At 46.2% G+C, this 24,698-nt stretch overlaps 1 protein-coding gene across 1 annotated transcript; it reads left to right on the top strand.

Annotated features, from left to right (window-relative positions):
- The first annotated feature begins 6,272 nt into the window (after window positions 1–6,272).
- LOC120917888 (histamine H3 receptor-like) lies at window positions 6,273–18,825 on the top strand. Its single transcript, XM_040329476.1, has 3 exons — window positions 6,273–6,708; window positions 13,816–13,982; window positions 17,538–18,825. The coding sequence occupies exons 1-3, from the start codon at window positions 6,453–6,455 to the stop codon at window positions 18,426–18,428; spliced, it is 1,314 nt and encodes a 437-aa protein (XP_040185410.1). The 5' UTR covers window positions 6,273–6,452; the 3' UTR covers window positions 18,429–18,825.
- Window positions 18,826–24,698: the final 5,873 nt, after the last annotated feature.

The following is a 24,698-nucleotide window of genomic DNA, read 5'->3' as shown; positions in this document are numbered from 1 at the left end:
TCCAGTTACCAGCCAGTGACCAAGATTTTATGCTTTATGGCGATTGGAGAAAAGAAGTGTCACCAACTTGACTACATTTTCCGAGAGGGGTGACTGTATAACAAAACCTACTGCGCAGACCGGTGAAAATCCTCCTATGTAAACCAATGTTTATGTACTTTTTACAGCTGTGCGCTTAACTGTTTGTCTAAATTCCAGCTTTATGTTTTATTTAAAGAGAATAGAAAATAAGAATGGCTCAACACGCCAAATAAAATTTCCTTCTTCATCCCACAATGCCGTCATGTCTAATGTGAGGAGGAGGATGACAGATGAGGCAGAAGGCATGCACAATGTTCACAGACTGACACAGATTGTGATTGTCTATACAGCCATCACACATCATTCAGCCCTCATCTGATCTGCACTCATTCTCTCCATTCATCTCTCAGTTTGCAAGACAGCAGAATTATGCAGCTGTTTGATGCCAAGAGATCAAGACTTCCATTGCAATTCATTTGGTGTATTTAATCACTGACCCACCTGCCATTGATCTGATAACGTAGAGGGAATCTTGCCGAGCCCTGCAGGCCGGCATCAGAAACCTCTGTACCTTCATTAAAGTATCCGTGCACCAGGGTGATTTCCATCACAATACCCCCTACCACCACCACCAGGGTGATTTCCATCGCAATACCCCCCCCCCACCACCACCACCAGGGTGATAGTACATTTCCATCGCAATACCCCCCCCCCTACCACCACCACCAAGGTGATAGTACATTTCCATCGCAATACCCCCCCCCTACCACCACCACCAGGGTGATAGTACATTTCCATCGCAATAACCCCCCCCCCCCACCACCACCACCAGGGTGATAGTACATTTCCATCGCAATACCCCCCCCCCTACCACCACCACCAGGGTGATAGTACATTTCCATCGCAATACCCCCCCCCCCCAAACCACCACCAGGGTGATAGTACATTTCCATCGCAATACCCCCCCCCCCCCCCCACCACCACCACCAGGGTGATAGTACATTTCCATCGCAATACCCCCCCCCCCCTACCACCGCCACCAGGGTGATATACATTTCCATCGCAATAGCCCCCCCCCCCCTACCACCACCACCAGGGTGATAGTACATTTCCATCGCAATACCCCCCCACCACCACCAGGGTGATAGTATATTTCCATCGCAATACCTCCCCCCCCACCACCACCACCAGGGTGATAGTACATTTCCATCGAATACCCCCCCCCCCCCCCCCACCCCCACCACCAGGGTGATAGTACATTTCCATCGCAATACCCCCCCCCCCCTACCACCGCCACCAGGGTGATAGTACATTTCCATCGCAATACCCCCCCCCCTACCACCACCACCAGGGTGATAGTACATTTCCATCGCAATACCCCCCCACCACCACCAGGGTGATAGTATATTTCCATCGCAATACCTCCCCCCCCCACCACCACCAGGGTGATAGTACATTTCCATCGCAATACCCCCCCCCCCCCCACCACCACCACCACCAGGGTGATAGTACATTTCCATCGCAATACCCCCCCCCCCCCACCACCACCAGGGTGATAGTACATTTCCATCGCAATACTCCCCCCCCCCCCCCTCACCACCACCAGGGTGATGGTACATTTCCATCGCAATACCCCCCCCCCTCACCACCACCAGGGTTATAGTACATTTCCATCGCAATACCCCCCCCCCCCCCCACCACCACCAGGGTGATAGTACATTTCCATCGCAATACCCCCCCCCCTACCACCACCACCAGGGTGATAGTACATTTCCATCGCAATACCCCCCCCCCCCACCACCACCACCACCAGGGTGATAGTACATTTCCATCGCAATACTCCCCCCCCCCCCCTCACCACCACCAGGGTGATAGTACATTTCCATCGCAATACCCCCCCCCCCCCACCAACACCAGGGTGATAGTACATTTCTATCGCAATACCCCCCCCCCCCCTACCACCACCACCACCAGGGTGATAGTACATTTCTATCGCAATTCCCGCCCCCCCACCACCACCACCAGGGTGATAGTACATTTCCATCGCAATACCCCCGCCCCCCGCCCACCATCGCCACCACCAGGGTGATAGTACATTTGCATCGCAATACCCCCCCCCCCCCCGAACCACCACCAGGGTGATAGTACATTTCCATTGCAACACTCCCCAAATATCCCCCCACCACCAGGGTGATAGTACATTTGCATCGCAATACCTCCCCACCACCCCCCCCCCCACCAAGGCGATAGTACATTTCCATCGCAACACTCCCCAAATACCCCCCCCCCCCCACACACACCAATCTGGTATTACAAATCTTATAGTGTCTTCTCCCCAACCCTTCAAATCCCCCCCTCCCTCTCTCATTCACTCTTTCCCTCCCTTATTCTCGCTCTCTCTTTTTCTTTCTCTCTCTCTCCCCTTCTCTCTCTCTCTCTCACACATAACCATTCTCTCTTTCCTTCTCTCTCTCTCTCTCACCTTCCCTCCCTCTCCTTCTCTCTCTCCTCTTTCTCTTGCCTTCTCTCTCTCCCTCTCCCCTCTTTCTTTCTCTCTCTTTCCTTCCCTCTCATTCTCTCTCTCTCTCCCTCTCTTTCTCCTCTTTCTCTCCTCTGTCTCTTCTCTGTTTCTCTCACTCACTCTCTCTCCCTATATATCTCTCTCTTTTTCTCTCCCTGTCGCTCTTTCTCCTTTCCCTCTCAATCCCTCGCCTTCTCTCTCTCCTCCCCTCTCTCCTTCTCTCTCTCTCCCTCCCTCCCTCCCCTCTCTCTCTCTTTCTCCTCTTTCTCTCTCCTCTCTCTCTCCTTCTCTCTCTCCTCTCTCCTTCTCTCTCCCCTCTATCTCTCCCCCTCTCTCTCCCCCCTCTCTCTCCTTCTCCTCTTTCTCTCACTCCTTCTTTCTCTCTCCTTATCTCTCTCTCCTTCTTTCTCTCTCCTCTTTCTCTCCTTCTCCCTCTCTTCTCTCGTTCTCTCACTCTCTCCTCTCTCTTTCTCCCCCCTTTCTCTCTCTCCCCCTTTCTCTCCTCCTCCCTCTCTTTTTCTCTCTCCCTTTCCCCTTCTCTCATTCTTCTCTTTCTCTCTCTGTCTTTTTCTCTCTCTCTCTCTCTCTCTCTCTCCTTTTCTCTCTCTATCCTTCTCTCTCTCCTTCTCTATCTTCTTCTATTTCTCTCTCTCCTTCTCTAGCTCTCTTATTCTCTCTCCTTATCCCCCTCCCTCCTCCTCTCTCTCTCTCTCATTTATCTTTCGCTCCTTCTCTCCCCCCCCCCCCTTCTCTATCTCTCCTCTTTTGCTCATTCTCTCTCTCTTCTTTCTCTCCTCTCTCTCCTCTCCCTTTCTCTCACTCACTCTCTCCCCCTCTCGCTCTTTTTCTCTCCCTATTTCTCTCCCCCTTTCTCTCTCCCTCTCTCGCTCTCCCTCTCATTCTTCTCTTTCGCTCTCTTCTTCTCTTTCTCTATCCTCCTCTCCCTCTCCTTCTCTCTCTTTCTTTCTCCCATTCTCTCATTCTTCTCTTTCGCTCTCACATTCTCTTTCTCTCTCCTTTTCTCCCTCTCCTCTCTCTCTCTCCTCTCCTCTCCTTATTGCTCTCTCTCTCTCTCTCCTCTCTCTTCTTCTCTTTCTTTCTCTCTCCTGTCTCTTCTTCTCTCTCTCTCTCTCTCTCTGTTTTTCTGTTCTATTGCCGACTCATTTTCTATTTTCCTCCCTTTAACATCTTCTTATGAAAACATTGTTCTGAGTGTGCCGATATTCCCAGGATGTGGGAGCGTCATCATTAATCATGTCAGACACCACACATCTATCTTCTTATTTCTACCAGACAGTAAAGTAGTTAAACAAGTCGGATTGAACATGTCACCAAATCAATACTTAAGTGGGACTATTACAGGTCCTTAGCTCCACTTATCCTATCCGTCCTCACAGTATGGATAATATATTGATCCGCTATCATATGTTTATCTCAGTCTGGTTATTTTTACACACATTGAAAACACGAAGAATCTCTTGCAGCACGACAACAGATGCGTTGGATTATACAACCTACCGGCCACTTTATTAGGTACACCTGTTTAATTGCTTGGTAACACAGACTGCTAATCAGCCAATCACATGGCAGCAACTCAATGCATTTAGGCATCTAGATGTGGTGATGATGATTTGCGGAAGTTCAAACCGAGCATCAGAATGGGGAAAAAATGGGATTTAAAGTGACTTTGAACGTGGCATGGTTGTTGGGCACTGGTCAACTGGGAGGAGCCAGGAGTGCCGGCTGGGGCCCCGAGAAGAAGAGGATTGGGCTGCTCTGTTTAAAACCATTATACAAAGCAGGTATGAAATGTTTACTTTTTTCTTTTCTTTTTTAACGCCGACAATTTAATACCACTTTATTATTATTATTATTATTATACAGGATTTATATAGCGCCAACAGTTTGCACAGCGCTTTACATCAGGGAAGACAGTACAGTACAGTCACAATACAAATCAATACAGGAGGGATCAGAGGGCTCTGCTCGTTAGAGCTTACAATCTAGAAATTACTTTAATGACTTCCTGACCGCGCTATAGCCCGAATGATGGCTACAGCAAAGGTCGTCCAGTTCTGGGAAGGTTTTTATTAAAGTCCTCTCAGAACCACCCCCCACATGCCCCACTGCCATGCTCTGTGATTGATGGGTCCTTCGGGCACAGCTGATCACAGATCTGGGTTAAGAGAAAATCACAGCAGCTCTTTACCACATGACCAGCTGTGTCCAATTATAGTTGACCACAATGTATCAGCATTCCTTTTCTCATGTGCTGTCACAATGTAAGGACAGGAGAGAGCCGGAGCTAGTTTGAAAGGTTATCAGTTCAGCCCCAACAGTGTCCATCAGTGCTGCCTATCAGTGGTGTAGTGGCAGCACAGTGGTGCAGTGAGTAGCACTTTCACCTAGCAGCAAAAGGGTCGCTGGTTCGAATCCCGACCACGACACCATCTGCCTGGCGTTTGCATGTTCTCCCCGTGCATGCGTGGGTTTCCTCTGGGTACTCCGGTTTCCTCCCACACTCCAAAGACATGCTGGTAGGTAAATTGGATCTTGTCCAAATTGGCCCAGTATATATATATATGTATATCTGTGTGTATGACTGTGTGTCCCAAGCATGTCACGATCCTACGGGGTAAAATGACCGCACCAGCCAAGCAGACACTGGCTGGAAAAAGCGCCCAGAGGCGATTCAGTTCGCATGAGTAGCGCCATACAAGTCATTCATTCATTCAGTGCTGCAAATCAGTGCCTATCAGTGATGCCAATTAGTGCACATCAGTTCTGCCTATTAGTGCCCAACAGTGATGTCAATCAGTGCACATCAGTGCTGCAAACCAGTGCACATCAGGGCTGCCAATCGGTGCCTATCAGTGATGCCAATCAGTGCATATTAGTGCTGCAAATCAGTGCCCACCAGTGCTGTCGCTCAGTGCCTCCCCATTAGTGCCTTCTATCAGTGCTGTTTATTAGTGCCTTTCAGTGCTGCCTATCAGTGCCACATATTAGTGCAGTCTCATCAGTGCCACCTCATCAGTGCTGCCTATCAGTGTCCATCAGTGCTTCTTCATCAGCGAAACCTCATCAGGGCTGCCTATAAGTGCCCATCAGTGCTTCCCATTAATGCCTCTCAGTGCAGCATCATCAGTGAAGGAAAAATATTACCTGTTTGCCAAATTTTATAACAGAGAATTTTTTTTTCCAAATTTTGGTATTTTTTCGTTTGTTTAGCAAAAAATAAATAAAAACCCAGTGGTGATTAAACAACACCGAAATAAATGTATTTTTGTTTGGAAAAAAACTAAAAAAATGTTGTACAGTGTTGCATGACCGCGCAATCGTCACTCAAAATGCAACAGTGAAAATTGGCCCGGGCAGGGAGGGGGTAAAAGTGACTGGTAGGCAAGTAGTTAATTGAAGAAGCTGATGTTAGAAGCCTCCAAAATTCTGAGTTCTCCCATTTTAGTGAATCTCCTTCAATGTTATTCACTTTACCTATCAGTGGTGATAATCTGGTGCCCGAACGCTATATGTATCCCATCTCTGTGTATTTAGCTGTTTGCTCAAATTGTAGCTTTAATTTTAACATCCCTTTGGATGTACAGGAGCATCTAAGAATTTCCATCGGTGCTATTCTCTTCTCCTCCTCATGATGGCGCAGCTGAGCCGCTCACAAGCTCCTCATTGAGCAGCAGCAGCAGTGCTGTGACTTCTCTTATTCTCTTCTCTGGGGTCTGAGCACATTGCATCTCATGAAGCTCAGGGGCTCGGAGTTTTGCAGATGAGGCAGGCTGTCCTGGCCAGCTTGGAGCCTCTGTGGCCAGCAGGATCTCCACTTGGATGATGTGAAGTGTTGGAGGAGCTCTGATATTTGAAGGCACTTTTCAGCCGTCCGGGATTGAATACAGCAATGTCCGGGGTGAACAGCTCCGCTGTGGACAGCTTGGTGGGGAACAGGTGCCTGGCCGGCAGTGAGGAGCAGTTTCAGTACTATGGACAGTTCACTCCCAGTGTTTCCATCCTGCTGGCAGTGCTGATGATTCTCATGGTGCTGGCCACGGTGCTGGGCAATGCCCTGGTCATCCTGGCTTTTGTGGTGGACAAAGGGCTCCGGACTCAAGGCAATTTCTTCTTCCTCAACCTGGCCATTGCTGACTTCCTGGTGGGTGAGTGTCTGCTCCCCCCATGGGGGGCTCACATTTATATATTATGCACTTGGTCTAAATATGCTGCTCACCTCAGACCTTCTAAATTGGCATGCATTCCTCATCAAGGTCCACCAGACAACATGAAGTTATTACATAAACCCCAATGTCCAAAAAATGTATCCATAAAGACCCACCAGCTTTAAAAGACCTTCTAAATTAGCGTGCATTCCTCATTAGGACCCACCAGACAACGTGAAGTTATTACATAAACCCCAATGTCCAAAAAATTGTATCCATAAAGACTCACCAACTTTAAAAGACCTTCTAAATTAGCGTGCATTCCTCATTAAGACCCACCAGACAACGTGAAGTTATTACAGGAACCCCAATGTCCATAAATTCTCCATAAAGACCCATCATCTTTAAAGAACCTTCTAAGTTAGCGTGCATTCCTCATTAAGACCCACCAGACAACGTGAAGTTATTACAGGAACCCCAATGTCCTAAACTTCTCCATAAAGAGTAAAGACCCACCAGCTTTAAAAGACCTTCTAAATTAGCATGCATTCCTCATTAAGACCCACCAGACAACGTGAAGTTATTACAGGAACCCCAATGTCCATAAATTCTCCATAAAGAGTAAAGACCCACCAGCTTTAAAAGACCTTCTAAATTAGCATGCATTTCTCATTAAGACCCACCAGAAAACGTGAAGTTATTACATGAACCCCAATGTCCATAAATTCTCCATAAAGACCCATCATCTTTAAAAACCTTCTAAATTAGCGTGCATTCCTCATAAAGATCCACCAGACAACGTGAAGTTATTACAGGAACCCCAATGTCCATAAATTCTCCATAAAGAGTAAAGACCCATCATCTTTAAAGAACCTTCTAAATTAGCGTGCATTCCTCATAAAGACCCACCAGACAACATGAAGTTATTACAGGAACCCCAATGTCCTAAACTTCTCCATAAAGATCCATTATTCTCAAAGGACCCTCTTGAAGAGCATACATACCTCATAAAGACCCACCAGACAATATAAAACCCCTATAGAGACCCCAGTGTCCCTAAATTTTATTTAAAAACCTCACAACTTTACATGAATCCCCAATGTATATATATTTTTCACAAAGACCCACCAGACAATGTGAAGCCTTACAGGAACCCCAATGTCCATAAAATCTCTATAAAGACCCACCAGATTTAAAGGACCTTCTAAATTAGCATGCATTCCTCATAAAGACTCAACATACAAAATGAAGCTATTACAGGAACCCCAATGTCCTAAAATTCTCCATAAAGCTTCATCAGCTTTAGAGGATCCTCTCGATGAGCATACATTCCTCATAAAGACCCACCAGACAATGTAAAGCCCCTATAGAGACCCCAATGTTCCTAAATTATATATATATAAAAACCTCACAGCCTTACATGAATCCCCAATGTATATATATTTTTCACAAAGACACACCAGACAATGTGAAGCCCATACAGGAACCCCAATGTCCATAAAATCTCCATAAAGACCCACCAGCTTTAAAGGACCTTCTAAATTAGCATGCATTCCTCATAAAGACCCACCAGACAACAATGAAGTTATTACAGGAACCCCAATGTCCATAAATTCTCCATAAAGATCCATCAGCTTTAAAAGACCTTCTAAATTAGCATGCGTTCCTCATAAAGACACACCAGACAACATGAAGCTATTACAGGAACCCCAATGTCCTAAAATTCTTGATAAAGATCCATCAGCTTTAAAGGACCCTCTCGATGAGCATACATTCCTCATAAAGACCCACCAGACAATGTGAAGCCCATACAGGAACCCCAATTTCCATAAAATCTCCATAAAGACCCACCAGCTTTAAAGGACCTTCTAACTTAGAATGCATTTCGCAAAAAGTCCCACCAGACAATGTGAAGCTATTATAGGAACCCCAATGTCCTAAAATTCTCCATAAAGATCCACTAGCTTTAAAGGACCTTCTTGATGAGCATAAATTCCTCTTAAAGACCCATCAGACAATGTAAAGCCCTACATGAATCCCCAATGTCTATATATTTTTCACAAAGACCCGCCAATGTGAAGTCTATACAGGAACCCCAATGTCCATAAAATCTCCATAAAGACCCACAGCTTTAAAGGACCCTTTAAATTTGCATACATTCCTCATAAAGACCCACCAGACAATGTGAAGCTAATACAGGAACCCTAATATCCTAACATTGTCCATAAAGACCCCCCAGCTTTGAAAGTCCTTCTCAATAAGCATGCATTCCTCATAAGGACCCACCAGACGATGTAGAGCCGTTACTGGAACCCCAATGTCCTAAAATTCTCCAAACAGACCCACCAGCTTTAAAGGACCCTTCCGATGAGCATACATTCCTCATAAAGACCCACCAGACAATGTAAAGCCCTACAGAGACCCTGATGTCTCCAAATGCTATATACAAACCCAACAGCCTTGCAGGAATCCCCAATATCTATATATTTTTCACAAAGATCCACCAGACAATGTGAAGCCTTACAGGAAACCCAATATCCATGCAATCTTTATATATACCCTCCAGGCAATGTGAAGCCATTACTGAAACCCCAATGTCCTTAAATTCTCCATAAAGACCACCCAGCCAGTGTAAAGGCTTACAAATGCCCACAATATCCATAAATGTTTATATAAAGACCCACCAGCCTTACAGAAATCTCTACTTTCCATACATTTTTCATAAAGACCCACCAGCCCTACAGAAATACCCATTGTCCATACACTCTTAATAAAGACCCACCAGCAAATCTTAAGCCCTTAAAGGAACCCCAGTGTTCGAAATAACCTCTAAAACCCCATCATTGCCCACCCACTAGCCAGTGTGGATCATTACAGGTACCCTCAATGACCATACATTTTATATAAAGACCCACCAGACAATGTGAAACCTTACAAGACCTCCACCAGCTTCTTCACTACCTCTATCCCACCAATCATCACCATCCCACCACTACTGACTCTCCAGTTACACTTGGTGGGGTAGTCCACTGAAAATGTGTATTCCACTTTGGGCAGGACTGGTGCAAGGTTTTTTTGACACCCTAAGCGAAACCTCATTTTGCCACTCCCCCCCCTGACTCCACCCCATTTGCCCTTCCCATGTATACCCCACTTTTTCAATGAAGCGCTCATCAAATGCAGCCTAACCAGTGCCCATCAAATGCAACCTCACCAGCGTTTTTTAAATGCAGCCTCACCAGTGCCCATCAATGCAGCCTCACCAGTGCCCATCAATGCAGCCTCACCAGTGCCCATCAAATGCAGCCTCACCAGTGCCCATCAAATGCAGCCTCACCGGCGCCCATCAATGCAGCCTACCAGTGCCCACCAATGAATGTTTGCTTGCTTCTTTTAATTCTGGAGTCGGGACACAGACACAGTCCTCCGCCGCTGCGCCTCTGATACTATGTGCGGCTGCCTGCTGATGCTGAGACTTAGGCTGCATTCACACCTGAGCGTCGGTCGTTCGGTCGTTTTTTCCGGCGTTTTTTTCCGGCGTATTCATGCTTATTTGTGCGTTTGCATACAGCGTCGTCCGACGTTTTTGTACTTCAACGTTTTTTATTTTAGCCAATAGGAAAAATTATCATCTTTTCATGTTGGTAGATTTTTTTAGTCTTCTGCCTGGGTGAAATGTTCTATTGATTAAAGCGACGAAACGCCCCTAGCAAATGCTCGTTGTCGCGCTAGTCGATTGAATCGAGCGTTTCCATTACTTTCTATGAGAAATGGAAACGCTCAAAAACGACCAAACCGCCCGATACGTGTGACAAAAAAGGGTCTGGAACTTGTTTGAGCTTCAGGCGTTCAGCGTCAGGCGTATTGGAGTGGAGATGTGAACCATCTCCATAGGGAATAATGTATTTTTTCCCCTCTAGCGTTTTTGAGCGTCGCGCTTCAGGCAACAAAACGCTCAGGTGTGAATGCAGCCTTAGTTGCTTGCTGCAGAGAGAAGAGAATAGGAACACCAGTGGCCTGGGTGCCCTAGGCAACAGTGCCTAGTGGTAGCACCGGCCCTGACTTTGGGGTAGGGTGACCACATTTCCAAACTACCATTCAGGGACACCCTCCCTTCCCCAAAATCAGCGTGTGCTGTAACTAATGACAGCACGGTGATTGGACATAAGAGGCGGGATTTATGATTTCTCCAATCACAAGCAGGGGGCGGGGATTGTGCTCCTCCAGGCATTCCCGGCCAGGACAAGTACTGTCAGTGAGTTAAGCGGTGATGTGGCGGCCTTTTTTGGGGGCATAAGATTGGCCCGGGGGGGGGGGGGGCTGTGTCAGTTTCATTCCAGGACACTGTATTGTCCTGGAATGAATGTGCCCGGGACAGACCTGCAAAATGCGGAACTGTCCCGGGCAATCCGGGACACGTGGTCACCCTACTTTGGGGGGGGGGGGGGGGTCTAAACTGTCCATTGGCCTCCTAAGGAGAGATCATTACTTAAAATACTTGGGGCCAGATTCTTAAAAGGCTTACGACGGCGCAATGCCATTTGCGCAGTCGTAAGTCCTAATCTGGCCCGGCGTATCTATGGGACTGATTCTTAGAATCAGTTACGCATAGATATCCCTTAGATCTGACAGGCGTAAGGCTCTTACGCTGTCAGATCTTAAATGCAATTTTTTTTCCCGCCGCTAGGTGTCGCCTCGTCTTTCTCCCAGTCATCTATGCAAATTAGCTATTTACGCCGATTTCCGAACGTACGCGCGGACGACGCAGTGAATTTACGACGTTTCCGTAAGCGTAAACTTGCCCCTGCTATATGAGGGGCAAGTTTACGAAGGTCCGTCGTATGCATGTTAAGTATGGCGTCGGGTCAGCGTCGTCTTTTTCTGTCGTTTTCGTAAGTCGTTCGCGAATACGACTTTACGTCAATGACGCTCACGTCGGCGTCATTGACGTTTTCCGTCGTGAGCTGGAGCATCCGCACTGGGCTATTTTTATGCCCGGCGCATGCGCAGTTCGATCGTCGCGGGGGCGCGCTTAATTTAAATACAAGCCGCCCCCTTTGAATTACGCGGCCTTACGCTGGGCCATTTACACTACGCCGCCGCAAATTACGGAGCAAGTGCTTGGAGAATACGGCACTTGCTCCAGTAATTTGCGGCGGCGAAGTGTAAATGGCTTACGCTACGCCGCCGCAGATTCTACCAGAATCTGGCCCTTGGTTTTCTTCCCCACCGTTGTAGTGGTGAAAGCTTGGGAGTCCCACATTCATTGCTGAATTGTTCACTTGAATAAATGAATGAACTTAATAAGAGGATGGAAACGACTGTAGATGCAGAAGTAATCATACATCACTGTGCGTATAGTCGAGCTGAAACACAGGTGGGAAAATCTTTATGTGAGATTTCGGAAAAGTGGAGTAATGTTTAGGCACCAGAATCCGCTCCTAACTGATTTCAGTGATGACTCAACCAATCTTTTAATAACCAGGAGAATAGCACATCGAATGTGATTTCTGACACTTGCATAATAGAATTGATGGGCTTTGGTTATGAAAGTAATGAAAGGCATAAATGACTTATGAGGAACTGCTTGGGCATCCTACAAAGTATGAAGTTGAGGCTCTGGTTTTAATGCATGGTAGTGAGGCTGCATCATCATATTTTTTGTGAGTGCCCAGATTCCCCCCCCCACAACCCCAAATAACATCTCAAAAAGACAAAAAAAAGGTGGACTGTCGTGCCGATCCATTGGCTTCAGTACTGTCAGGCGGCATTTACACCTGAGCGTTGCAATTTTTGGGCATATTTTCGAGTGTTAGCATGCATGTTTTGAGCTTTTGTGTACAGCATTTGAGGTTTGCAATTTTTTAATTAGCCAATAGAGAAAATTATTATTTATTATTATTATTTTTATTTTTTATAAGGGATTAAGGGTTAGGTTTAAATGTTGGCATTAGGGGTTAATTTTATTTATTATTTAATTATTTACTTATTATTTTACTATTATTTTTACTTATTTATTTTGTTAGGTTAGGGGTTAAGGTTAGGGTTTAGTTGTAGGGGTTAATATTGGTGTTAGGGTTTAATATTAGGGTTAGGAGTTAGGGGTTAATATTATGTGTCTTATATCAGGACTCAAAATTTCAAGTCCTGAGCTACTAGCCAGGCCTCAAGGTGTACTTGCCACCAGTTGCCCTGCCCAACCCCTACCATGTCCCGCCCCCTAATCCCGCCCCTAGACACACCCTCATAAATCTCATGAAATGACACCTAAATGTTTTATGCAGAATTAAGTTATAAAAATAAATATTAACAACTTTATCCGTGCCCAAAAATGCAGCCATGTCTACCAATGCAGCATGTGTTCCCATTTTGCAGCCAGAGTCCCCCCACAATTGCAGCCAGGAGTCCCCCCACAATTGCAGCCAGGAGTCCCCCCACAATTGCAGCCAGGAGTCCCCCCACAATTGCAGCCAGGAGTCCCCCCACAATTGCAGCCAGGAGTCCCCCCACAATTGCAGCCAGGAGTCCCCCCACAATTGCAGCCAGGAGTCCCCCCACGTTGTTCAAACCACGGGGAACATTACAGCTTTCAAATCAACAGCCCCTCCCCCTTGTTCGGGAAACTTTGATAGACAGATCACCCATCCAATCCTGGTTGTTTTTTTCTCCTCTGTTTTGAAGCTCCAAGCTTCCAGCTACAAAACGCAGAGGTGTGAATGGGACCTCCAAGTCAATGAACAAGCGCGCAGGTCAGGCGCACTGATTTAAAGCTGTCAAAGCAGCCAATCAGTAAAACGTTCTGCACATAAACACCGCCCACTGGAGAAAGATGAATGCCAGACATTGGTTTAGAACATGTGTTTGTTAATGAGCATTGACTCAGAAAGCCAGGAAGTTGGCATTTTCATAATTTCAGGTTTCTTTTAATCAACTTCTGAGCAGATTGGTCCTATTTGGCACTAGGGACATCAGAATGTAAGCTCCCCTGCCTCAGGCTGGTGTGAAAAGGACTATATAAAGCATTAGGGAATTGGTCAGCACCATATGAATGGATGAAATATACATACTGTATAAGAATAGGATTTCACTGCTTCTCTTTCCCCGCAGGCGGGTTTTGCATCCCTCTCTACATCCCGTATGTCCTGACCGGCCAATGGAAGTTCGGCAAAGGCTTGTGCAAGCTGTGGCTGGTCATGGACTATCTGCTGTGCACGGCATCAGTTTTCAACATCGTCCTCATCAGCTACGACAGGTTCATCTCCGTCACCAGAGCGGTAAGTCGTTTTGCCCCTTTAAATGTAAAGTACACTTTCTTGGATGCTCTTCGCCCCCAGCTGACAGTTAACCACTTCAACGCCGGGCACTTTTACCCCCTTCCTGCCCAGGCCAACTTTCAGCGCTGTCACACTTTGAATCTAGAGGTATCTCCCGCAGTACTTTTTTTCTGCCACTAGATGCTCTGGGCCAGATTCTCGTAGAATCTGCGGCGGCGCAGTGTAAGCCATTTACACCACGCTGCCGCAACTTACTGGAGCAAGTGCCGTATTCTCCAAGCACTTGCTCCGTAATTTGCGGCGGCGTAGTGTAAATGGCCCGGCGTATGGCCGCGTAATTCAAAGGGGGCAGCTTGTATTCAATTGGCCCCCGCGCCAATTGAACTGCGCATGCGCCGGGCTGAAAAATAGCCCAGTGCGCATGCTCCAGCTCACAACGGAAAACGTCAATGACGCCGACGTGAGCGTCATTGAAGTCGTATTCAAGAACGACTTAGGAAAACGACGTAACCGACGGAAAAAGCCGACGCGGACCCGACGCCATTCTTAACATGGCATACGGCGGACTGGCGTAAGGTTACCCCTCATATAGCAGGGGTAACTTTACACTTACGGAAACGACGTACGCGACGACAACGCAAATTCGTTCGGGAATCGGCGTATCAGGCTCATTTGCATAGTCAAATGAGACCTGAACGTAAACGCCACTTACCGCTCAGCGTTGTATTGCATTTAGGATCCGACGGTGTAAGTGACTTACACCAGTCGGATCCTAGCCTAATTCCGGCGTATCTTGTTTTGCGAATACAAAACAATGATACGCCGACCGCAATGGAAGCGCCACCTAGCGGCCATCCAAAATATTGCAATCTAAGATAGGACGGTGCAAACCGCCGTATCTTAGATATGTTTAAGCGTATCTCTGTTTGAGCATACACTTAAACATAAGTCGGCGTAGATTCTGAGTTAGGTCGGCTTATCTACTGATAAGTCGGCCTAACTCTTACTGAATCTACCTAGTATTGTTTAAAATATTAAAAATAAATATTAGCCACTAGGGGGAGCACTTTGTGGAATACAGCAGGGGAGATAAAATATTAACCACTAGAGGAGTGCATTGGGTTTGTGGCCAACTGAAAGACCTGCATTTTTAGCAGACACATATTATATAATTCACCTATTGTGTTATTCAAGGAAAGAGGTCTCAAGTGTGGCCACTCCATTTACTAATAGCTGGGAAGATCTGAATCTGGAACAAGGAAATTTCCATGAATGATTAGCGTCTTTCCTGGCTGTGCAGATCTGAGTCCTCCATTACCACGGAGCCCCCGGAGGACCCCTTCATGGAGTGGTTTGCACCCTTCCAGTACGAAGCAGATATCGGCCACTCTTTTATAAGGAGCATTACAAAGAAAGAGCTTTGGATAACACGCTCTATAATTAAAAGTGTTTTACCGCAGCCAAAGGCGGTGGAGGGGTCTGCGCTCGAGTCAATTATAGCATTAGGAGACGTGTTATAAATTGGCTGGCGAGCCCACTGCTTTTCTTAGTAACGTCGCTGCAGCAGCCATTAAAAAGCCTTCTAACCATTTAACCACTTCCCTTCCGGGCCAATCCTGGCACTTCGCTCCAACATGTAAAAATCATAATGTCATTGGTAGAAAATTACTCAGAACCCCCAAACATTATGTATGTGTGTATATATATATAATTTTTTTTAAGACCCTAGGGAATAAAATGTCGGTCGTTGCAACTTTTTATGTTTATGTTTTTTTTTGGGGGGGGGGGGGACAACAGATTCATGAATTAAAAAAATAAATAAATACTAGGGGCTAGATTGCGCTGTAACTTACGGGGGCGCAGTGTAACTGGGCCGGCGTAAGCCCGCCTAATTCAAAATGGTCTGGTTGGGGGCGTGTTCTATGCAAAATACTAGTGACCCCACGTATTTGACGTTTCTAACGAATGGCGCATGCGCCGTCCGTGGACGTCGGCAAATCGTCAATGCTTTCGACATGAACGTAAATTACGGCCAGCCCCATTCACGAACGAGTTACGCAAACAACGTAAAATTTGAAAAATTTGATGCGGTTCCGACGTCCATACTTTGGTGGTTTATCTTTACGTCTGAAAACGGCGTATCTTTACTGCAACGGCCGGGCGTACGTTCCTGAATAGGCGTATCTAGCTGATTTACATATTCTAGGCGTAAATCAGCGTACACGCCCCTAGCGGCCAGCGTAAATATGCAGTTAAGATACGATGGTGTAGGAGACTTACGCTGGTCGTATCTTAGCAACATTTAAGCGTATCTTTTTTTTGTAAAGGTTATATGTTTAGAGTTACGGAGGAGATCATGGTACAGAATTATTGCTCTCGCTCTAACGATTGCAGCGATACCTCACATGTGTGAATTGAATGCTGTTTACATATATGGGCACGACGTAGGTATGCGTTCGCTTCTGCGTGCGAGCGCCCGGGGACGGGGGTGCTTTAAAAAAAAAAAATTATTGTTTATTTTATTAAAATTTTTAGATTTTTACACTTTCCTTCTAAAAAAAAAAACTTTGGACACTTGTATTTCCATTACAAGGGATGTAAACATCCCTTGTAATGGGAATAGTGTGTGACAGGTCCTCTTTAGTAAGAGATGTGGGTCAATAAGTCCTCATATCTCTCCTCCAGGCTGTAAAGCCTGAAATAATAAATAAAAAAAACAGGACGATCTCGGCTTTACAGCCGAATATATGGCAGTATTTCCAACTGCCAGGCCGGGCGTGACTTTATGACATCACACACGGGCCTCCAAGAGATGACCAGGGACCATATGTTCCCCTATGGTCAACTTACGGCGACGATGGATTCCTTCTACGGCTTGTGGATCGCTGAACTGACACTATGATTGTTCTTGCGGGGCAGAGAATCGTTGGCTGAAGAGAACGATACCGGGTTGATGCTTGTAGGTGCAGGCATCATCCCGGTATAACCACTGATACGGGAGGACGGCCATGTACGCCCTCCCGGCGGGAAGTGGTTAAAGGGGACCTGTCATGTGAAAAAACTCTTGTGCTTCAATGTCGGACTCTTTTTTTGGGGGAAATTATGTTTGCCTGGCTGCCGTACTGGAATATCACCCAGTTTTCTGCCCCTCCCCCCCCCCGGGCCACATTGAAAAAAGAAATAGAACTTACCAGAATGCTAGTCTCCAAAGAGTAATCTCTAGCTACCAATCAACAAGTAGAAACTACATGCTGTAACCTCTAGCAACTAATCAGTGAGCAGTAATGTTGCTGTAACCTCTAGCAACCAGTCAGTAAGTGGTAATGATATTCTGTAACCTCTGGCAACCAATCACAATCACTGCCTGATCTGATACAGTAAACTGATTTTAAGTCTAGCTGATATTTATTGTATGTCTCTATTGTATGTATTGTATGCATGGGGGGCCCCAAGCATTTTTTGCATGGGGTCCAATCAACATTAATGATGGCCCTGTCCAGAATACATTATTCATTGTACTTTTTGCGGAAGTTATATATTTTTTTATTTCCTTAGGTGTCATACAGAGCTCAGAAAGGGATGACCAGAAACACAGTCCTTAAAATGCTGTTCGTGTGGGTGGCCGCCTTTCTCCTCTACGGTCCCGCCATCATCAGCTGGGAATACATCGCACGTGCGACCATCTTACCAGAAGGCGAATGTTACGTGGAATTTTACTACAACTGGTACTTTCTCATGATCGCCTCCACCGTGGAATTTTTCACACCCTTCATCAGCGTCACCTACTTCAACCTGAGCATCTACATTAACATCAAGAAGAGGACCAGGATGAGGAACGAGGAGCTGGCCCAAGGACACGAGCATTGTGAGATGAGTTTCCAGAGGAAGAGGAAGGAACACTTGATATTTTTCGTCAAGCCAGCAGAGAGGCCTCACATAGAATGCAGAAAACAGGCCTCTTGCTTGACGCCCACAGAGGTTTGCCCTGAAGAGCCGAGAATGAAGAGGGTCAAAGGCCACACCTTGGACCTCAACATAAGTCAGGACCTTCCACCACTGCAGGTTGAGGTCCAAACCAGGAGACACCAAGCCTGCCTTTATAAAGCAGTGGAGAACGCTTGCAGTAACGTCAGGACGGACATGGCTAGTAGCATTGCCAACCGTTTTAGGCTTTCGAGAGACAAGAGGGTAGCCAAGTCGTTGGCCATCATTGTGTGCGTGTTTGGCCTTTGCTGGGCGCCCTACACCCTCTTAATGATCATCAGGGCTGCTTGCTATGGGCGCTGCGTCCAACATTATCTCTACGAGATCTCGTTTTGGCTATTGTGGTTAAATTCCGCCATCAATCCCGTACTGTACCCCCTCTGCCATATGAGTTTCCGAAAAGCCTTCATGAAACTACTGTGTCCGGGAAAAGTGAAAATACACCCCCATATTTTTATGTAGCGGTGATCTCGGGACGGAAATTCCTATAGGATGGAATACAGAGACTTCCTTTTCATGTCTTGGCTTACCTGGACCACCTCTGAGTGTTCACGTTTCAGTTATTTTAGTTGAGCTGAGCGACTAACGAGATCATTGGAGAATATATGTGTAACATTTGGTTGAAATGTCTCATGAAAGCTGAAGACTTGAGATTAGTGTGTTCTGTCAACTCTTAAGAGTTTTGGACCTTTTGGTGAGTCGACAGTACAGCCGAGACACAGTCTAAGAGGATCATATAATCAGGGGCGGACTGACCATTAGGGCCCTCGGGCACTGCCCAAGGGCCCCAAGGCCAGTAGGGGGCGCCATGAGCTGGGACAGTCACACTGTATGAACACTAATGACACTAATGATAGAAGCTAGCAAAGGGCCACATCTGGGCCGCAGTTTGGAGACCCCTGCCATAAAAATAGAGAGAATCATCTATTTTTATGGCAGGGGTCTCCAAACTGCGGCCCAGATGTGGCCCTTTGCTAGCTTCTATCCGGCCCTTGGGGCACTATTCCTCCCACTGACAGCAACAATGGGGCACTCTTTCTTCCACTGATACCAATGATGAGATACTATTCCTCCTAATAACAGGGGCACTACCCCTCCTATTGACTACTAATCCTGAGGCCATATTTATTCTCAATGGCCCGGATTCAGTAAGAATTGCGCTTTTTTTACGGAGGCGCAGGGCAACGTTTTTGCCCTGCGCCCCCGCAATTTTTTTGCGCTGCCCTCGATTCACGGAGCAGAAGCTCCGTAAATTGCGCGGGCGCGCCGGCAAGATGCCCGGCGTAAGCGCGCGCAATTTAAATGATCCCGTAGGGGGCGGGAATCATTTAAATTAGGCGCGTTCCCGCGCCGATCGTAGAGCGCATGCTCCGTCGGGAAACTTTCCCGACGTGCATTGCGGCAAATGACGTCGCAAGGACGTCATTTGCTTCAAAGTGAACGTGAATGGCGTCCAGCGCCATTCACGAATCACTTACGCAAACTACGTAAAATTCAAATTTCGCAACGCGGGAACGACGGGTATACGTAACATTGGCTGCCCCTGCTAATAGCAGGGGCAGCCTTACGCAAAAAAGGCCGTACGGAAACAACGTAAATTGCGTACGCAGGGCTCGCGCAACGTTGTGAATCGGTGTTAGTATGCAATTTGCATACTATACGCTGAGCACAACGGCAACGCCACCTAGCGGCCATCGCAAGAATGCAGCCTAAGATATGCGGCGCATATCTTAGGCTGCAGTCGGCGTAACAAGGTTCCTGAATCAGGAGCATTCGTTACGCCGGGGCAAGTAAGCAATTGCGCTGTGTAGATCTGCCTTACGCCTGTCAGATCTAATGGATATCTATGCGCCGTCGTAAGCCCTTTCTGAATCTGGGCCTTAGTCGCTTGCTGCAGAGAGGAGAGTGTAGGAACACAAGTGGCTGGGCGCCCTAGGCAGCAGTGCGCCCTAGGCGGCTGCCTAGTTTGTCTAGTGGTAGCACCGGCCCTGTGTGGGCGTCCCCAGTCAGTGATGAGCAATAATGGTCTAAAGAGCAAACAGTGGGAGGGGCAGTGACTCTACATTTTCTAAAAAAGTATTGTTAGCCTGCTTAGTTCATGAAGAACAAACAGCAGCAGGCATTAGAAGAACCATCTGCATTCCACCACAAATCTTTCAGCAGGTACAGTATACATTTTTTTTTTTTGCGGTGTATTCAGTTTTTGGCTGGAAGTTTCCCTTAGAAGACCTAAAAACCTTTGCACCTTCTCTAGCACTTTCTTTCCACATTTCAGTAGCAGTTGATTTGATGGACCTCATGCAAAATTTCTCAATACTGTATATTTATAAAGGGCTTTATGTGTAAAAAAAAAAAAAAAAAAGAACAAAAAAAAAAAAACATTACTGACTCTGTCTGCAATTTAATTTTGCACGATTTATTCAGATTTTTACTGTGCAAGTTAAAAAAATGGCTGTAAATTTTATATGTACTGTGAAAGAGAAAAAAGCACGTGCCTTTTATTTTTTTGGTAAATTGTGTTTTGTGGCTACGGGTGAGAAAAATTCAGAGTTTTTGTTTCATCTAATATTTTTTTCTGAAAAAGACGAGACATTTTGGCTAAATGCATTGGAGTCAATGGGAAGGGGGCGAAAATTCTTCTGGTTTCAGGTGGTTTTAAAGGGTTCCATGGGCATTAAAGTCTTCGTAAATTCTAACAATACATTTCTTTTATTTTGGCCTGTTAAATTGAAAAGTGAGTCAAATACTTACCGCAATTTTCCTTTCCTGGCACCAGTCAGGGATGGACTGGCCATTGGGACTACAGGGAGTTTCCCGGTGGGCCGATGGCTCAGTGGGCCGGCTTCAGTGACAGCCGCCTGGGAGTTTCTCACTTCTGCCTAATCTTGTCCCATAAGGGGGGGGCACCAAACTGATTCTTTGCCCCGGGTGAAATAATGTCTAGCTTCCCCACTGGTACTGCCTATAAGAGTACCAGTACCAGCCGTTCTACTCTAATAAAGAGTGGCTAGTGGCTAGTGAAGGGGGAGAGGGTGCTTGGGTGGCCGGGGGGGTGCGGGAGTTGTCCGGCCGCTGTGGGAGAGACCTGTCAAAATGGGCCAGTCTGGATGAAGTCCAGGGCCAAATTTTTGTCCCAGTCCAGCCCTGGCACCAGTCCATGGCAGAGTACATGTGGTAGCATGATGCCATGTTGGTACCAGGAAAACAGAAAATTGTGTCAAATACTTGCCCTGATCTTTCTTTCTTGGCGTCAACCTACGGTATGGAAGAGTACATGTTTGTATGCCGCCATGTTGGTGCCAGGAAATCAGAAAATTGTATCAAATACTTCCCCTGGTTTTTCTTTCATGGCGTCAACCTACGGTATGGAAGAGCACATGTGGTAGGATGCCACCATGTTGGTACTAGGAAAACAGAAAATTGTATCGAATAATTACCCTAATTTTCCTTTTCTTAGAGCAAGTCAATGGCAAAGTACTTGTGGTAGTATGCCGCCATGTTGTTACCAGAAAAACAGAAAATTGTATCAAATACTTACCCTGATTTTTCTTTCTTGGCGTCAACCAACAGTATGGAAGAGTACATGTTCTTATGCCGCTATGTTGGTGCCAGAAAATCAGAAAATTGTATCAAATACTTACCCTGGTTTTCTTTTCTTGGCGTCAACCAACAGTATGGAAGAGTACATGTTCGTATGCCGCCATGTTGTTACCAGAAAAACAGAAAATTGTATCAAATACTTACCCTTATTTTCCTTTTCTTAGAGCAAGTCAATGGCAAAGTACTTGTGGTAGTAAGCCGTCATGTTGGTACCAAAAAAATTGAAAATTGTATCAAATACTTACCCTGATTTTACTTTCCTGGTGTCAACACATGGCAGATGTGGTAGTATGTTGCCATGTTGGTACCAAAAAAACAGAAAACTCTATCAAATACTTACCCTTATTTTCCTTTCCTGGCGCCTGTCCATGGAAGAGTACATGAGGTAGTATGCCGCCATGTTGGTACAAGAAAAGCAGAAAACTGTATCAAATACTTACCCTTAATATTCATTTCCTGGCGCCTGTCCATGGAAGAGTACATGTGGTAATATGCCGCCATGCTGGTGCCAGGAAATCAGAAAAGTGTATCAAATACTTACCCTTATTTTTCTTTCCTTGTGTCAACCCATGGCAGAGTACATTCGGTAGTATGCCGCCAAGTTGGTACCAGGAAAACAGAAAATTGTATAAAATACTTACCTTGGTTTTCATTTTCTGGTGTCAGCCTACAGTATGGCAGAGTACATGCGGTAGGATGCCACCATGTTGGTACTAGGAAAATAGAAAATTGTATCAAATAATTACCGTGATTTTCCAGTCCTGGCACCAATGCATGGCAGAGTACATGAAATAGTATGCCACCATGATGGTACCAGGAAAACAGAAAATGTTATCAAATAGTTACTGTAACGTTCCTGGTGTGCAAAGATAGGCTATGCACTTCATCTTCATCCAGTTACAATGTGATGCACATGTAAACAAAAATCCTCATTTACCTTCCCTAAGTGAGCCAAATCCGCCTTTATTTGTATCTCACGCGTTCCCCCTCCCAGACACTGCAGCTCACAGTGGGAGGGTTTCAGAAGCAGAGGCGGTGCCATCGATCTAGAAAGCTGTGGGCGGGACTAGGTGTGGCCAGGTGACGATTGATAAGCTGCAGGCTTTGGGACTAGGCAGTGACAATGTCACAGTAGCCACGCCCCCCTACAACATTTTTACTTTATTTTTTTTCATTCCACTGTACTGTGAGCAGGGTACAGCCCACATGAGTGACAACTTTGCTCTGACATCAGGAGCAGCGCAACATTGTTGTCAGTCCATCACAGGAAGCTGTATGAGGCGGACCTCACTGGCAGGAGCAACAGGTATTTTGTAGGAACTAAGGGCCAGATCCACGTAGACCGGGCGCAACTTAACTTTCCCGATTTAAGTAACACCGCCGCAATTTTTCCAAGTTAGTGCCCGATCCACAAAGCACTTACCTGGAAATTTGCAGCGGTGTAACTTAAATCCGTCCAGCGCAAGGCGGGCCCAATCGAATGGGGCGAGTCCCATTTAAATTAGGCTCGCTCCCGCGCCGGACATACTGCGCATGCTCCGTCGGGTAAATTACCGGACGTGCATTGCGCTAACTGACGTCGCACCGACGTCATTTGCTTAGACCTTAACGTAAATGGCGTCCAGCGCCATTCACGAACGTCTTACGCAAATGACGTTGATGTTTAAATTTCGACGCGGGAACGACGGCCATACTTAACATGGCTTATGAGAACTAGGGCTCAGCCCTAGTTTTACGCGGTGTAACCCGACAGAAACTACGTAGATTTAGATCGACGGGCCGTTCGGTCCATTCGGGGATCGCCGTAAGTCTTCATTTGCATATTCTACGCCGGCCGCAATGGCCTCGCCACCTAGCGGCCGGCCTAGAATTGCATCCTTAAGATCCGACAGTGTAATTCAATTACACCTGTCGGATCTTAGGGATATCTATGCGTAACTGATTCTATGAATCAGTCACATAGATAGAAACAGAGATACGACGGAGTATCAGGAGCAGGGCTCAAGTCCTGCGGGAACGCGTGGGAACGGAGTTCCTGCACTTTTTTCACAGCAGGAACGCAGTTCCCTTTGCAGGACTAGAGCAGCCGAGACGCCCGAGCCAATCCTTCACTAAGCGGCGATGCCCAGCTCGAGTCACTGTCAGGGGCAGGTGAACCTTAGTAATACTTTATGTTTCTGGCCGCTTCCTGTATACGGATTCATCAGGTAGTGTGCGGGTATTCCGTCACTTCCTCGGATTTAGAAAGAACTTTAAGCAAGTTCTTTGTAAATCCCGCGATAACTCGTTGCAGACCTCCGCAATGTCTCCTGGGAACAATGACAAAAGCTCCCAGGAGACATTGTGGCATCGAGGAAGTGACGGAACACTACCCGATGAATCCATATACAAGAAGCGGCCAGTAACATAAAGGATTACTAAGGTACAGTAGATCGGAAAAAAAAACAAACATGCGGTTTAGTAATTATGCATATGAGCGTATCATTTTAATTTTTTTTGGTGGGGGAGTGGATCTTGGGTGGGAGTTCCCACACTTTTTTCGCCAGGACTTGACCCCTGATCAGGAGAAACGCCGTCGTATCTCATTTGTGGATCTGGCCCTGTGAGAAAACTATAAGTGCAAATGTTCTTATAATTAAGAGCCGCGTACATATTTATATTCAGATTATTTTTTTTAAAGCTCTTTCTTAGTCTTTGCAAACAAAAAAACATACAAAAGGCTTCCCACCCACCATGTTCCTTTGCAAAAGCGAGTAGCAGAGTATTGACAATCATGTTTCTCTGGCTCAGAATAAAGAAGGACGAGGGTCAGGTTCTTACAAAGCACAAACCTTGATTCATATAAGAGATGGAAATAGAAGAGAAGGGCTTTGGGAGATGAAGAGAGATGAAGGAGTTGCGGTACGTATTGCTGCAATATAGGAATGGTGGTATAATATATTAATGTCCGTTATAAAAACTGGAATGGCGGTTAAAGAATTGTTCAAATAAACAATAAACTTATCTTGTGTGTTTCCAGGTTTCATTACTAATTCTCGAAAAATAAAATAAAATGGGTGAAGGACGTGTTTTATTGTAGTAGGCAATCAGGGTTGAACTGATACTAATATCGGTGCTGATACCGAGCATTTG

This window comes from Rana temporaria, chromosome 11 (assembly GCF_905171775.1).
Source record: "Rana temporaria chromosome 11, aRanTem1.1, whole genome shotgun sequence".
Lineage (NCBI taxonomy): Eukaryota > Metazoa > Chordata > Amphibia > Anura > Ranidae > Rana > Rana temporaria.
Note: the sequence above shows the minus strand (reverse complement) of the source record. Positions and strands in the feature narration are given on the sequence as shown.

Excerpts from the sequence above, each read along its gene's own strand:
- LOC120917888 (XM_040329476.1), top strand. The coding sequence starts at position 6,453 with ATGTCCGGGGTGAACAGCTCCGCTGTGGACAGCTTGGTGGGGAACAGG. Across the intron at positions 6,709-13,815 it reads CATTGCTGACTTCCTGGTGG|GCGGGTTTTGCATCCCTCTC; the intron begins GTGAGTGTCTGC and ends CTTTCCCCGCAG. Across the intron at positions 13,983-17,537 it reads TCATCTCCGTCACCAGAGCG|GTGTCATACAGAGCTCAGAA; the intron begins GTAAGTCGTTTT and ends TTATTTCCTTAG.